This window comes from Salmo salar, chromosome ssa12, assembly GCF_905237065.1.
Source record: "Salmo salar chromosome ssa12, Ssal_v3.1, whole genome shotgun sequence".
NCBI classification, from domain to species: Eukaryota; Metazoa; Chordata; class Actinopteri; order Salmoniformes; family Salmonidae; genus Salmo; species Salmo salar.
Window position 1 is genome coordinate 64,049,674 of NC_059453.1, and position 15,318 is coordinate 64,064,991.

Here is a 15,318-nt window from a genome sequence, read left to right on the forward strand (position 1 = left end):
TACACAAACCCATGAACCTCCTGTGTTTCCCTTTACCCCACAACGCTCTGACTCATTCATATTGGATGTGTTGATGCACTCCACTCACCATAACAGGCATCAGTGTTTGAGGTGATAATGGGGGGCTGTAGTACCCTGAGGTGAAACCAACCATGTTTAATTCTGCATCTTGTGTGTGGCATGGGGATGATGGGGAATGGCTGCTGCTGTCACTGTCTGGCTGTAAGTGGCCTTTGTGAGATGAAATTACCGGGGCTATCAGGCTAAAGCAGTCTGCTCCACTGCACACTGGTTGCACAGGCGGGCTTGCTGTGCCTCTCTCCCCAGCCAAGCCACCCTGAGGATGCTCTGCAGGAAACACACACTCCAGGACACACACACGACACACCAGTTGTCACGCCCTGACCATAGAGAGCCCTTGGTTCTCTATGGTATAGTAGGTCAGGGCGTGACTATAGTAGGTCAGGGCGTGACCAAAAAAAACACAAAATTGCAGAATTGTTCAGGATCCCATAAAACGTCCGCTCAGCAAATGACGCCCTGCAGGTGTGATTGTTTTTTTTTTCTGCGGAGAGGTCAAAGTTCAGGGATCTCCTACATCCTAGTGTTTTTCTAAGAGGTCACTGGCTTTATAATTCTTGTCCTGTCCTGGGACGTTGTCCCAGACGTGTAGTGATCTTATTGAGCAGGTGCCTTGTGGTGGGGATGATGGTGGCAGTGGGGGTTTAGGCTAGGCAGTGATAATGATAATGTATTGTCTCAAGGTCAGTGTTGAAGTGGTCCCTTCTTATCTCTGCTGTCCCATCTGCTCTCACAGGGCTGGTTAATGAGCTAGGACCACTCTGACTGCAGATCAGACCTGCATGATAACATTTGCCATACACACACTACTGCAGTTAATATCATGTGTGAGTGGAACAAAAACGATGCGAAGTAACAGACTCGGGCAACTTCATCACAAAGATTTACGTAGATGCATTAATTAAGCAGGGCATTTGACTGTGATTTAGACATGCCTGCCAAACTAAAGATATGATTCTTGGAGAGCTTACTTGGTGTAAGATATGGGCATAAAGAGAGCCAAGACAAGCCAAGCTGAGGTCCATGAGCGCTTATCTGCTTCCTAGTGCGATGGTGGGAGGTAATCTATAAGCTGAAGAACATGTTTTACATTAGAATGAGTTTACCAGCATGCACATTGCACACAAGTACAGGCTTTCATACTTAACTTACAAAATATAGGAAACACCAACATAGTGTCTTAATAAGGCGTTGGGCCATAGATTCTACAAGTGTCTGGAACTCTATTGGAGGGATGCGACACCATTCTGCCACAAGGAAGTCCATAATTTGGTGTTTTGTTGATGGTTCTCCCATAAGTGTTCAAATGGGGTTGACATCTGGTGACTGAGGCTAACACACACACACACACAATGCTTTATTTTCTAGAAATTTATTTTTGTGGAGTAAAAATGTTTGACCATTAAAACTCTTATTTTCCCGAACCCTTAAACTAACCGTAACCCCAAAACCTAACCATTAAGCTTAAAATAGAATTTTAACAGATTCAGGATGTTAAAAAAGTCCTGACTTTTACAAAAAAGTTTGTTTTCCTACCTTGTCAGGACATTTGGGTGAATTGTTAGGACATTGGGGTCCTGATAAGATAAGGAAACAAGTACACACACAAACGTTAAATTCCCATGCTCCTTTGAGACCCCTCTTTCAAAGTCATTGAGAACTCTTCTTCTAGCCATGTTAGCCAAAATAATGGGTAACTGGGCATTTTATACATGACCCTAAGCATGATGGGATGTTAATTGCTTTATTAACTCAGGAACCACACCTGTGTGGAAGCACCTGCATTCAAGATACTTTGTATCCCTCATTTACTCAAGTGTTTCCTTTTATTTTGGCAGTTACCTGTACATTCAGAGAAGCAGTCATACTGTACTGACAGAGTGCATTCTCTTTCGCAGACTTATTCACATTACACATTCAAGTTACATACAGTTTCATTAATACAGAGAAGACTGTTCAGGGATAAACAAGTGGTTGTGGATTGATGCCTCTACACATAGGCCTGTCTGTCTTCATGTTCAACTGCATAATGAATGAAGCCTGTGACTCCAATAGCTTTCAGGGAGAGCCAGTAATACTGCATCATCACTTTGGCGTGCCAGAAAAGTTGCATTCTATGTGTAGTAGTAACTGGATTCATGCAATCATTTGATATCAATATACACTGCAGAGAATCATGACAATTGAACATTAGCTCAATATAGATTGCAGAAAATGTGCAATGATGGCGCATTCTTGACACAATGTTTGTTTGCAAAATACATTTATTAGAGTACTGATTGCTGTATGTGAATGTAATGCAGAATGTGGGGTGCATCCATCATTGATGATCTTACTGTTAGGTATTTGTGCTGATTTGGAATATTTGCTCTTGTATCAAACTGAGACAGTCAATGGTAGTTAACTTTCAGATGAAGTAGCACAAATAGACAAAAGGACAGCTCTGTTGTAGGAACAATGTTATTCAGTTACTAGCTTCTCTCCCCCATATGTAATTGCGGCCCGAATTGCCTAATCAGGCTATTTCTGTCTCAGCTCTATCTCCCCATCCTCTTCCCCTAATTTAAAGACTTTGTATAGCCCTCAAAAGAGGGGTTTTGTATCCCTTTGGTGTTGTTCCTTATGGGCGTGGAAGTAGTGATGAAGGATGGACCCTGTGGTTAACTACCACTGCCTCTTCCCGTCATTCCTTTGCCTCCCCCCCACCCGCTCAATCCTGCACTCTTTTTCTCTGAGGTTGCCACCCCAATGAGCAGAAACATCCATCCACAAATGGAAACATGTGTAGAGAAGGCATGCTGTGCGCCTGCCATATGTAATTGCTGCATTGCCTAATCAAACAATGGCGTTAAAGCCAAGTAAATTGTACGCTTCAATTAAAGGTTGTGCTTATGGCCTAGATCTAATTAGTAGAGCTCCCGAGGATTTGAATTACCTTCATCTTCCCTCCCCCTCACGCTCCCCCAACACTGGGTGTAGTCGGTGCTTGTTATCCATACAAACGCATGAACAAGTGAACCACAAACACTGTTTGAAATGCACATTTTTATTTCAAATACGGGACTCATAACCTCGAATGAGCTCCTTTTTTTAATAACTTGATTGCTCTCAAAGAATTGGGCCGTAGCCAATAATCAAACAGTAAACGTTTAATGTCATGGATTTCTTTTCATTCCATGAAACATTGATGTTTATACGTAATCCAGAACGTTCACATTTTTTTTCTAAAAGGTCCATTTTGAAAATGTTTATTTGAACTGATGTCGTGCTGGCTACAAGACTTGTTTTGGTTCTGTTCAAAAGGGCAAAGCATCGTCTTTAACTGCAGGCCTAAATTCACAGCATTCCTCCTCTTCACAGATTGAAAAGAACCACTAAGGCTTCAGACACTTCAAATAAACCACAACGAAGGCGCTATGCAAAGAATCGAGAATACTGGGGAATAATTCTGCGATTGCTCATGGTTTCTAAGAGATGACGACACACTTCTGGCGCGAGTGACCTATTTTTCCAAACTCGTCTGTGAAAACCACCATTGCAGCTGCTGGTTCACAGTCGGCCATTTTTTACAAGAGTATTTTAAAAAGTCCTCCCTGGCATTCATGCGGATCAGTGTCAGATTTTTCTGGGGAGTTTCTCCTGGCTCCTCTTGTTTTACCACTGGATAGCCTACGTGCAGAGAGAGAAAGCGAGAGAAAGTTATGGGAAGAAAGGAAGAAAACAATCCTTCATTCAGTCTGGGAAGAGCTCAGAGTCCCTGGAAGTAGGGGTTGGAATGTGTTTGTTGTAGAAGTAGTAGCCAGGCATCTCCAGGGCTGGTGCTGTCTATATGAGACCTAGGCCCATGTAGGCTGATGGAGAGCGAGGGAGGCCCATGGGTAAAGGGAAGGGCTGTGACAGTGGTTAACCACAGATTGTAGGATGCCGCTTGGGGCTGGGGCCAGGCGGCGCAACATCACAGGGACAGAAACCATCCCCTGCACAAGATCACTGCTCCAGTTGCTAAACACAAATGGCTAACTTCCCTCCGCTAAGTCACAGACTGTATATATCCACGGGAAGGGCTTGGCTGACCAAATTACACCCTCTGCAGCATGGAAACATGGTCTTTGTCATTGCTGTGGTGGTGCTGTGCAGTTAACAGTACATCTGCCGTGCAGAATGCCACCCCCATGGCCTGTGTTATGTCTAATGTCCTATGACAAAGCTACTTCACAGGGACCTCTTATAGTTTTGACCTTGCCTGGAGTACTTGAAGCCACAATGCTAGGCTATGCTGTTGACCTCAGACAAATCCAAGACTCAAACTATTCTCTAAGCCTCAGCAAAGAAATTGTCCGCTCACATTCTGTCTCCAATCAGTAGTTTGAAGCCTGCAGCAGCGAACGAGCTTCACCTTGAATTACAGAACACAAATAAAGGATGAAGGCATCTGAACCTTTCTGGGCACCAGGCAAAGGGACACTGCCAGTCCTATTTTACATCAAACTGCTCTGCCCCCGCCATCCCATATTTATTTTATTTAAGCTTAGTCAACCTTGGACCAGGAACCACTGTGGAGAAAACCAAAAGCACACAGTATTGTTTGATGCCGATACATATGGTATGGCACATGAAAAAGCTTTGATTCTGCATGCTGAATACAGGATGCTCATGAGGTCTTCCCTTTCTGTTGGCTAGTAATACCACCTTTCAATCCGATAGCTAGTCAGTATTACTTTGCTTTCAAAAAATATTTCCCCTTTATTCCATTTGTTTACAGTAGCTGTTTTATGAAGATCAGAAAGAAGCATCTCAGATTTGCTGGTTTGTTCAGTTAAATAGGCCATTCTTTGTTCTTCAGTCGAGGCAGAGTTTGAGCTCAGTGACAACAGTACAAAGCCGATGGAGACTCATGTTTCTCTCCTGGGTACCCACCAGCGTTGAGAATCTTCAGTGAGACTGCCAGTGTCAGGTTCCCCTCGTAGGGTTTTAAGCACCATTGACAGCATTTAGAATTCCTGAAGCCCATTCTCACACAGCTCATCTTAGCTCAGCTCAGCTCTGGAGCCATTACGCTACATTACATTTAGCAGGCAGTCGTTTCTCATCTTCCTAAAGAGATGTTCAATAGCCCAGGGTGGAACCAGGGGAAACAGTCTGTTTGAATACAGAAAAGACTGCTACAATACAAACTCAGGGACCAACATTAAGCTTCCAACTCTTTCAGACATGATGTGTGGTGCTGATTGACAGCTTTGCCTGAGGGATGTTAGCGAGAGAAACACTTTGTTAACACAGTGAGCTGCTTGGAAATATGTGACGGGACATTTCATGGTTGTTAGGTGTGCAAGGTGAAAACCGTTATTTCCAGCCAACTTGCAGTGATTCGAGGCAAAGAACAAGCCCAGTTTATAAAAGTAGAAACTGTGTGAATGTTGATGAGATTTCAGTGCCCTCGTAACCTATTTCACGGTTGGAAAATAATCCTTGGCGCAACTATCATAACAGAATTATGATAAACCCATAATAAGATAAAGTACTAAATGTCTCTTTTGCACTTTAAAACAAATTTATCTTGAATAAATCCACAAAATGGTTTAGGGTGCTGTAAAACAAATCTACTGACCAAAAATATAAAAGCAACATGTAAAAAACGAAGCTTAATTCTCTTAAATTTTGTGCACAAATTTGTTTACATCCCTGTTGGTGAGCATTTTTCCTTTGCTAAGATAATCCATCCACCTGACAGGTGTGGCATATCAAGAAGCTGATTACTGTATGACCCTTACATAGGTGCACCTTGTGCTGGGGACAATAAAAGGCCACTTTTAAATGTGCAGTTTTATCACATACACAATGCCACAGATGTCAACATTTTTAGGGAGCGTGCAATTGGCATGCTGACTGCAGGAATGTCCACCAGAGCTGTTGCCAGAGAATTTAATGTTAATTTCTCTATCATAAGCCACCACCAACGTAGTTTTAGAGAATTTGACGTACTTCCAACCGGCCTCACAACTGCAGACCATGTGTAACCGCGACAGCCCAGGACCTCCACATCCGGCTTTTTCACATGCGGGATCATATGATCTGAGTCCCGCCACGCAGACAGCTGATGGAACTGAGTATTTCTGTCTGTAATAAAGCCCTTTTGTGGGGAAAAACTCATTCAGATTGGCTGGGCCTGGCTCCCCAGTGGGTGGGCCTGGCTCTCAACTGGGTCCCCCTTCCCAGTCATGTGAAATCCACAGATTAGGGCCTAATGTCAATTGACTGATTTCCTTACATGAACTGTAACTCAGTAGAATCGTTGAAATTGTTGCATGTTGCGTTTATATTTTTGTTCATTATACATAAACTCTTCTCAGATAAATGTTTTAAGACTAAGACACTTTTTGGGGGAGAACATTTTAACAAAGATGGCAAACATGGCAGGGTTGACTGAATCCAGCCCCATGCCCTGATTTTCTGGAGATGATGACTCTGTTATAACTTATTGACTCGTCCTGTTTTGTGTTTTGATGCATAGAGATCCGTAACCAGCTGGTGGAGCAGTTCAAATGCCTGGAGCAGCAGTCCGAGTCTCGTATCCAGCTGCTACAGGACCTGCAGGACTTCTTCCGCCGCAAGGCTGAGATCCAGCTGGAGTACTCCCGCAGCCTGGAGAAACTGGCCGAGCGCTTCTCCAACAAGATCCGCAGCTCCAGAGAGCACCACCAGTTCAAGTGAGTTTCCCTCCCATGCGGAGATGAGACCACCACACCGTTAAAGACCACCTAGCTTCAAACTGAGCCAAACATTTAAACTGTATGTGAGGCAGCGAGGGATTGTGTATGCGTGTGTGTGTTCATGCAAGTGTGTGCTTGTGTGTCTACTTGCCTTGCCAGAGCATGTCTACTCTGTTTGTGTGTTTGCTTGGGTGTGCAGATTTATTTTTTATATTGTCTAAGAGTGTGTGAACTTGTTGAGTACACATGGAGTTACATCCGTTCTTGCCAAGTTTTTCTCCCAAGATCTCAAACTACTCCACCCTATTTTTCTCACTTAATCTTTCCAAAAACGACTCCTGCTGCATTTTGGGTTCACTGCATAGCCTTTGGATATAAATGTCCTTCTTATAATATGCAAGCGATAATGATTTTTCCTCTTTACTCCATCGAAATCTCAAACCATCCAAAGGCGATAGAAAAGTAATCTCATTCTGGATGAAACCTCAATTTTAATTGGCAAAGCTGATGTTCAGCACTCCAGTGCAGAATCTCCCCATATAAAGCTCTTGTTCCTGTAGCTCTGGGCTGAGGAGGGACTCAAAGCCAGCCAGGCCTTACCGGTATTATCCTATAGGGTCGAGGCACGGCTGAGGCCATGCATGCTACGAGACTGTGCCTTGTTTTCCATCACATCAATGAATAAATGGATTATTCTCTGCCATTTAGGGCAGTGATAGATTTACAGCTTGCTATCTAGCCCCAGCCTTTACACTGGAGCGTTTGAGTACAGTGCAGTCTTATGCTGCAAAGTGTACTCCTCGTCCTCTGCCTGTACAGTATGTACTGTACTCCCAGCTGTTGAATATAATTGTAAGCTACATATTTAACACATTCTAAAGGTTAACTATTTGAATATGATAACAGTGATCATAACAGTAGTTATGAAACTTTCAAATGTCAGTGCAGGCAGTAGAGTAGAGGATGTGTTTCAGAGGGCTTTGTGTCATCCAGTTAGTTCAGGCCCTGGTGAATTCGATGGGGATTTGACTCAGTAATTGAGGCCAGCTGTTTTAGAGCAGGCAGCTTGTACCAGGGTCCCCAAGGCCATGCTGACAGTAGACAGGCCTGTGCTGCTGCAGACGCTATGGCTTAACCAAGACACTTACTGTATAGTAGAGCTTCTAGTAGACCAGTTCAAACAGTTCTTGAAGAGCAGGCACCAGCCACATAGTTCTTACCAGACTCAGCATCTCATCTTCCTCTGCCACCTCAATGCCTTCGCCAAGACTGCCTGAACCTCTGTACTCACACTCGTAGGGCTGCAGTGTAAAGCAGCCATCTAGAAGTCTGTAGCCGCAGAGTCTTTGGCTGTGTGTAGTTGTCTGGCGACAGACAGACAGACAGACAGACAGACAGACAGACAGACAGACAGACAGACAGACAGACAGACAGACAGACAGACAGACAGACAGACAGACAGACAGACAGACAGACAGACAGACAGACAGACAGACAGACAGACAGACAGACAGACACGATCTGTGTGTTGGCAACAACGAAGTGTGACATTTTGATTACACACACTTCTTTATGAGGGCCACGTTGGCTTCCTTTGGACTCCATTAACCCAAACAAACACAACCATAAAAATGTTCAACCAATTAGCTTTGACAGTGTCCTTGTTAAAGACCCTCGCTTTGTAAATAAACCATGGGCACAACAACTACTGTATATACAGTACCAGTCAAATGTTTGGACACACCTACTCATTCCATGGTTTTTCTTTATTTTTAATTTGTTCTATGTTGTAGAAAAATAGTGAAAACATTAAAACTATGAAATAACACATATGGAATCATGTAGTAACCAAAAAAGTATATTTTAGATTTTAGATTCTTTAAAGTAGCCACCCTTTGCATTGATGACTGCTTTTCACACGCTTGGCATTCTCTCAACCAGCTTCATAAGGTAGTCACCTGGAATGAATTTCAATTACCAGGTGTGCCTTGTTAAAAGTTAATTTGTGAAATTTCTTTCCTTCTTAATGCAATTGAGCCAATCAGTTGTGTTGTGACAAGGTAGGGGTGTTATACAGAAGATAGCTCTATTTGGTGAAAGACCAAGTCCATATTATGGCAAGAACAACTTAAATAAGCAAAGAGAAACGACAGTCCATCATTACTTTAAGACATGAAGGTCAGTCAATCCAGAAAATTGCAGTCGCAAAAACCATCAAGCGCTATGATGAAACAGGCTCTCATGAGGACCGCCACAGGAAAGGAAGACGCAGAGTTATCTCTTGTGCAGAGAATAAGTTCATTAGAGTTAACAGCCTCAGAAATTGCAGCCCAAATAAATGCTTCACAGAGACACATCTAAACATCAACTGTTCAGAGGAGACTGTGTATATCAGGCCGAATTGCTGCAAAGAAACCACTTCTAAAGAACACCAATAATAAGAAGTGACTTGCTTGGGCCAATTAACACGAGCAATGTACATTAGAACGGTGGAAATCTGTCCTTTAATCTAATGAGTCCAAATTTGAGATTTTTGGTTCCAACCGCTGTGTCTTTGTGAGATGCAGAGTAGGTGAACGAATAAGCTCTGCATGTGTGGTTCCCACTGTGAAGCATCGTGGAGGAGGTGTGATGGTGCTTTGCTGGTGACACTGTCAGTGATTTATTTAGAATTCAAGGCACACTTAACCTCTATGGGCTAGTTGGGATGTGACCGTCCCACCTGCGGAACACACTATTCAACAGTGAAATAGCATGGTGCGAAATACAAAACAGCAAAAATCTCATAATTTCATTTTCTCAAACAATCAACTATTTTACACAATTTTAAAGATAAGACTCTCGTTAATCTAACCACATTGTCCGATTTCAAAAAGGCTTTACGGCGAAAGCATAAAATTTGATTATGTTAGGACATAAACTTCACAAGAAAAACCACACAGCCATTTTCCAAGCAAGGACATGCATCACAAAAACCAAAAGTACAGCTAAAATATTCACTAACCTTTGATGATCTTCATCAGATGGCAGTCATAGGCCTACATGTTATACAATACATGTATGTTTTGCTCGATAAAGTTCATATTTATATCCAAAAACAGCATTTTACATTGGCGCGTGATGTTCAGAAAATGTATTCCCACCAAAACGTCCGGTGAATGTGCACATCAATTTACAAAAATACTCATCATAAACGTTGATAAAATTTCCAACAGTTATTGAAAGAATTATAGATACACTACACCTTGACGCAACCGCTTTGTCAGATTTCCAAATAACTTTACGGAGAAAGCACATTGTTCAATATTCTGAGTACATAGCTCAGCCATCGAAGCAAGCTATACAGCTACCCGCCAAGTTCTGGCATCAACAAAACTCTGAATTAGTATTATAAATATTCTCTTACCTTTGCTGATCTTCGTCAAAATGCACTCCGAGGACTCCTACTTCCACAAGAAATGTTTGTTTTGTTCGAAATACTCCATATTTATGTCCAAATACCTCCGTTTTGTTCGTGCGTTCAGATCACTATCCAAAGGCATAACATCAAAATGTTCCATTACCGGTCGTAGAAGCATGTCAAACTTTGTTTACAATCATTCCTTAGGGTACTTTTAACATAAAACGTAGATAATATTCCAACCGGACAATAGCGTATTCATTACAGAAGAAAAAGAAGGAACAGTGCGCTTGCGGGATTGCGCATCACCAAGTCCTTTGTCCATAGGCAGTCCACTCATTGACTGAGCTACTATTCTCTGCCCAGTAACAGGAGAAGGATGGAAAAACTTTCTGAAGGCTGTTGACAGCCAATGGAAGCCTTAGGAAGTGCAACGTGACCCCACAGACACTGTAGTTTCAATAGGGATTCAAAAGAAGAACTACAATTCTCAGATTTCCACACTTCCTGGTTGGATTTGTCTCAGGTTTCTGCCTGCCATATGAGTTCTGTTATACTCACAGACATCATTCAAACTGTTTTAGAAACTTCAGAGTGTTTTCTATCCAAATCTACTAATAATATGCAGATATTTGACTCTGGGCCCGAGTATTAGGCAGTTTACTCTGGGCACGCTTTTCATCCGAAATCGAAAATACTGCCCCCTATACCCTAAAAAAGTTAACCAGCATGGCCAACACAGCATTCCGCAGCGATATGCCATCCCATGTGGTTTGGGCTTTAGTGGGACTATCATTTGTTTTTCAACAGGACAATGACCCAACACACCTCTAGACTGTGTGAGGGCTATTTGACCAAGAAGGAGAGTGATGGAATGCTGCATCAGATGACCTGGCCTCCACAATCACCCGACCTCAGCCAACAAGTGCTCAGCATATGTGACTCACCACCTGGATTAGGTTTTATGTAGCAAAATGTGAAATGGTGCTTCTTACATTGGGTAAAGTAGAGACTCAGAGCTACAAAATGGTGCATTATACACTGCATTTGAGGAACAATGGGAAAGTATTTCTGCTTTGATAGTTGATCAACTTGTAAAGTAGGGAGCCAGCCAGCTAATGTTAGCTAGCTAGCGAACAGTACACTTTAGCTTAAGACATATAGCAAGCTAGGGAAACAATGAACCTAGCTTGGTAAACAACGTTTAAGATCAGCCAGCTAACGTTAGCTAGTTAAACATCATTGAACAAAGTGCCAACAATGCCACAGTGCTGGGAGGTAACCAACCAGGTGCATTGTTAGCTAGCTAACATTAGGCTCTAACTAGAAAAACAAACAGCTCTGGGAAACTAATAATAACGTCAGCTAGGGAGCCAGCCAGCTAACGTTAGCTAGCTAGCGAACAGTACACTTTAGCTTGAAATGAAACCACTTTCTGTCAAAATTAGAAACGTGTAATATCTGAAAATGTAGCTAGCTAACACTAGACTATCTTACCTGTATACATCATCATGCATGATGGACGTGTCTCCCTGTCAGGAATGCCATACCACGGTTGCCCTGAGTTTGAAGATGTAATCCAGAGACAGGTGTTTTCTCCATCTCTAACTATCATACTCTAATTCCACTGATTTCAAAACTTGATCCTCCAGAAAGTGGAGAGCAACACTTATGCAGCTCCACTAAACAATACATTTGAAAAAAAAGCTACGTTCAACAGGATTACCAACACAGACTGATGAGCTCAAATAGACAGAAGCCTTCAATATGGCAGACCAATCCGAACTCCTCTCTCGGCATGTCCAGCCCACTCATTATCTCAGCCAATCATGGCTAGTGGGAAGGTTGCTCACTTTTTCTGTGGCTTAACCAACAAGGCTTGTAGCTTAACAATTTTATTTGTATTTACAGATGGCATACAAGTTTGTTATTAAGGCACATGAACGTTTACATGTTCGAGAAGGCATTTCTGCCCCCCCAAATATTTTTTACGATCAAATGGCTCTCCTGTGAAGTTGTGACTTGTGAAAAAAGCCTAGGTCCCATATGGGAACTCCTTCAAGACTGTTGGAAAAGCATTACAAGTTGAGAGAATGCCAAGAGTGTGCAAAATTGTCATCAAGGCAAAGGGTGGCTACTTTGAAGAATCTAAAACATAAAATATATTTTGATTTGTTTAACACTTTTTTGGTTACTACATGATTCCATATGTGTTATTTCATAGTTTTGATGTCTTCACTATTATTCTACAATGTAGAAAATAGTACAAATAAAGAAAAACCATTGAATGAGTAGGTGTGTCCAAACATTTGACTGCACTGTATGTCACACACAACACATATGTAATATGGATACTCTCTGGCTACCTCTCAAATATGCATGCACTCACGTGTCCTGTCTTTCACCGTGCTCTCACTGTCTCTTTAGTTTAGATACAAACAAGCCCCAACTCTCAGTTTTTCCCCTGGTCTTTTGTCTCTGTGGATATTTTTGAGTTGCCACAGCAGCCCAGCTCTCTGTGGAAGGATAGGTCATGAGCAGCATGACTTCTCCGGTGCCTAGCAACTCATGCATGGCAGTCCCTTGCCTCTGCTTTACACTGCACAGCACTATGGGAAATGAAAATAGCACAGTTAGACTCTGTTCAGCCAGGCAGAGGTCCACATTGAGCTGCTAGGTCACTGCCCCGGTCTTATTGGCTGAACCCATACCATACAAATACGGATTTATGAGCTGAGTTTATGACAGCAGTCACTGATGTGATGCCCAATGCCACTGTAGTTTACAGCAGCACTGCCATGGGGCTGTCTGTCTGCTCGGTCTCCTCTTGGCTCATCTACATTAACATATCAGGCAGCTCTAGTGTCTCTCAACTAATTAAGATGAGGGTGAAGTATACCAACACCTGCCTCTGATTGGTCACATGAAGGGAAAAGCTGAGGGCATCAGTGTGCAAGAGATACCTGCAGCTCAGCTCAGCCCCTACTGTTCCAGCCTGCCTGGATCTCTGCTTGGGATCTGTCAGTCTGGTCCCAGTCAACTCACCCAAACCCCACCAAAACACCAATCACCAGAAGTCTATTTTCTATTACATCAAATGGTGGCCTCATTGTCAGAGAGTGAGGGAAGGCTTGCACTGCCCTTTAAATGGTCCCTAGCTTTTTCATTTTTTACATATAGCTGGATCTACACAACAGACGTGACGTGGACTTATCTTGACATTAGACCACTTGAAGATCAAACAAACTTAGATTTTTGAGTGACCTATCACTTTAAACCATTTCATCTGTGGGGCTTTGGGAACTTCCTATTGCTCCTAAAATGATCTTCAATGTCTATGAGACAGACAAAATAAATTGGTTGAGGAACCATTTTGGGGGTTATCATTAAATTAGGATTTTAATCACTACCTATTAAACTAAAATGTCTGAATATGGTCTATCAGTCAAAACAGGGATTGCACATTATCAACAGCAAGCAAGCCATTAGAAAGCAGCTCATGTTATATTGAAAGAAAACATAACCTGCCTGAGAAAGATAAAGCTTGCATTAATGTCCAATCCTGTGTGTTCCTGTGTTTGTGTGTGTGCCTGCCTGTGTGCAAGTGTTGTGTTGTGTGTGTCCGTGTGTATGCCTGCCTTTATTCATGTGTGCATGTGTGGGTAGGAGGGGGTCATTAATGATTGTCCTGGTATCGCGCTGAGCCAGATTGTCTCCTCCACGCTCGTTCTGCTTGACTACAAACACTGGTGGCCTCCTTATTTTTCTTAACCCTAGTTCCATTTGATGTTGCTGCCTGAAATCTCTGTCCAGCTCCCTGTCTGGCTTCAAAACACAACACATGTACAAGTTTCATGGTTTTTCATTATGAATAAAAACAGTACTGTTTTGTATTAAAAACCTGACCAGACCATACTGCAATGCAATATGTAGCTACAGCCCATAACTCTGAGTTTTATTGATTGCCTTTGATATTTCATCTAATATCTCATTTTCTTAATCGGTCCAAATACCAACCCCTTCGTGAACTAACACTCGCACTTGACTTTTTTCCCCCCCTACTAGCTCTGACCTTCCTGATTGTAACATGGGTCATCTAAAGGGGACCAAGGCGCAGCATGTAGAGTGCTCATATTTACTTTTAATGAATATACTTAAACAAAACAACAGTTCCATCAGGTAACATACACTAAACAGAAAACTACCCACAAAACCCAGGAAGAAAAACCCCTACTTAAATATGATCGCTAATCAGAGGCAACGAGGATCAGCTCCCTCCAATTAGAGATCAACCCAAACAATCCCAACATAGAAATAGAAACACTAGAACTTAAACATAGAAATAGAAAACATAGAACAACCCAAAACACCCCCTGTCACGCCCTGACCTACTCTACTATAGAAAATGACATCTTACTAGGGTCAGGACGTGACACTGATAGCTACTTTATTGAGGAAAATGTACTACTATGACTGTGATATGTGGTTGTACCACCTAGCTGTCTTAAGATGAATGCACTGTAAGTCGCTCTGGATAAGAGTGTCTGCTAAATGACTAAAATATACATTTGATAAATGGATTTCAGATAACTCAATCAGCAGGAAAGCCTTATTAAACTTGAGCCTACATCATCTGAAAGGTTCATAATTGATGCACAGTATTCATGGCCATGTGCCAGTGATTCCTTCACTAATTATTCATAATATTATGAATAAGAGAGAGCATCAACTTCCCAGTGACTCCCAGCAGACTGCTAAGCATTATGCATGGGGTTGCTTGGTTGGTGTACTTGCCTGTGGGGCAGAGGCAGACCAAGGGCTGCCAATCTGCATTCCACCAAATACTTAGAATTAATATTTATTAGGCTAGACTACAGTACATACTGTACATAATATTCTGTATCTACAGATTGCTTTGCACCATTGCATTTCTAATTTACGGACATTAGTGAGAACCAAGCAGCCTCTGTTCTGTGTGCCCACCAGTCCTAACCAGCTCACTGACTGTACAGCCCCTCATCATCTGTACAGCCCACATCACTGAGTCTTTCCCCGGTGGTCTAGCGTTAAAGTTAAACTATAGTGTTAAAGGTTAAACTATATCCCTGTCAGAAAGAGAGACTGGGT

The 15,318-nt window shown here is 42.4% G+C and overlaps 1 protein-coding gene across 2 annotated transcripts in view; it reads left to right on the forward strand.

The window, feature by feature from the left end:
* LOC106565583 (SLIT-ROBO Rho GTPase-activating protein 3) overlaps positions 1-15,318 on the forward strand; it is a 123,478-nt gene that overhangs the window by 26,629 nt on the left and 81,531 nt on the right. For both annotated transcript variants that reach the window (XM_014132865.2, XM_014132866.2), the window contains exon 2: positions 6,593-6,788. In XM_014132865.2, the coding sequence (XP_013988340.1) occupies positions 6,593-6,788 (196 nt within the window). The remainder of the gene's footprint in view (positions 1-6,592; positions 6,789-15,318) is intronic.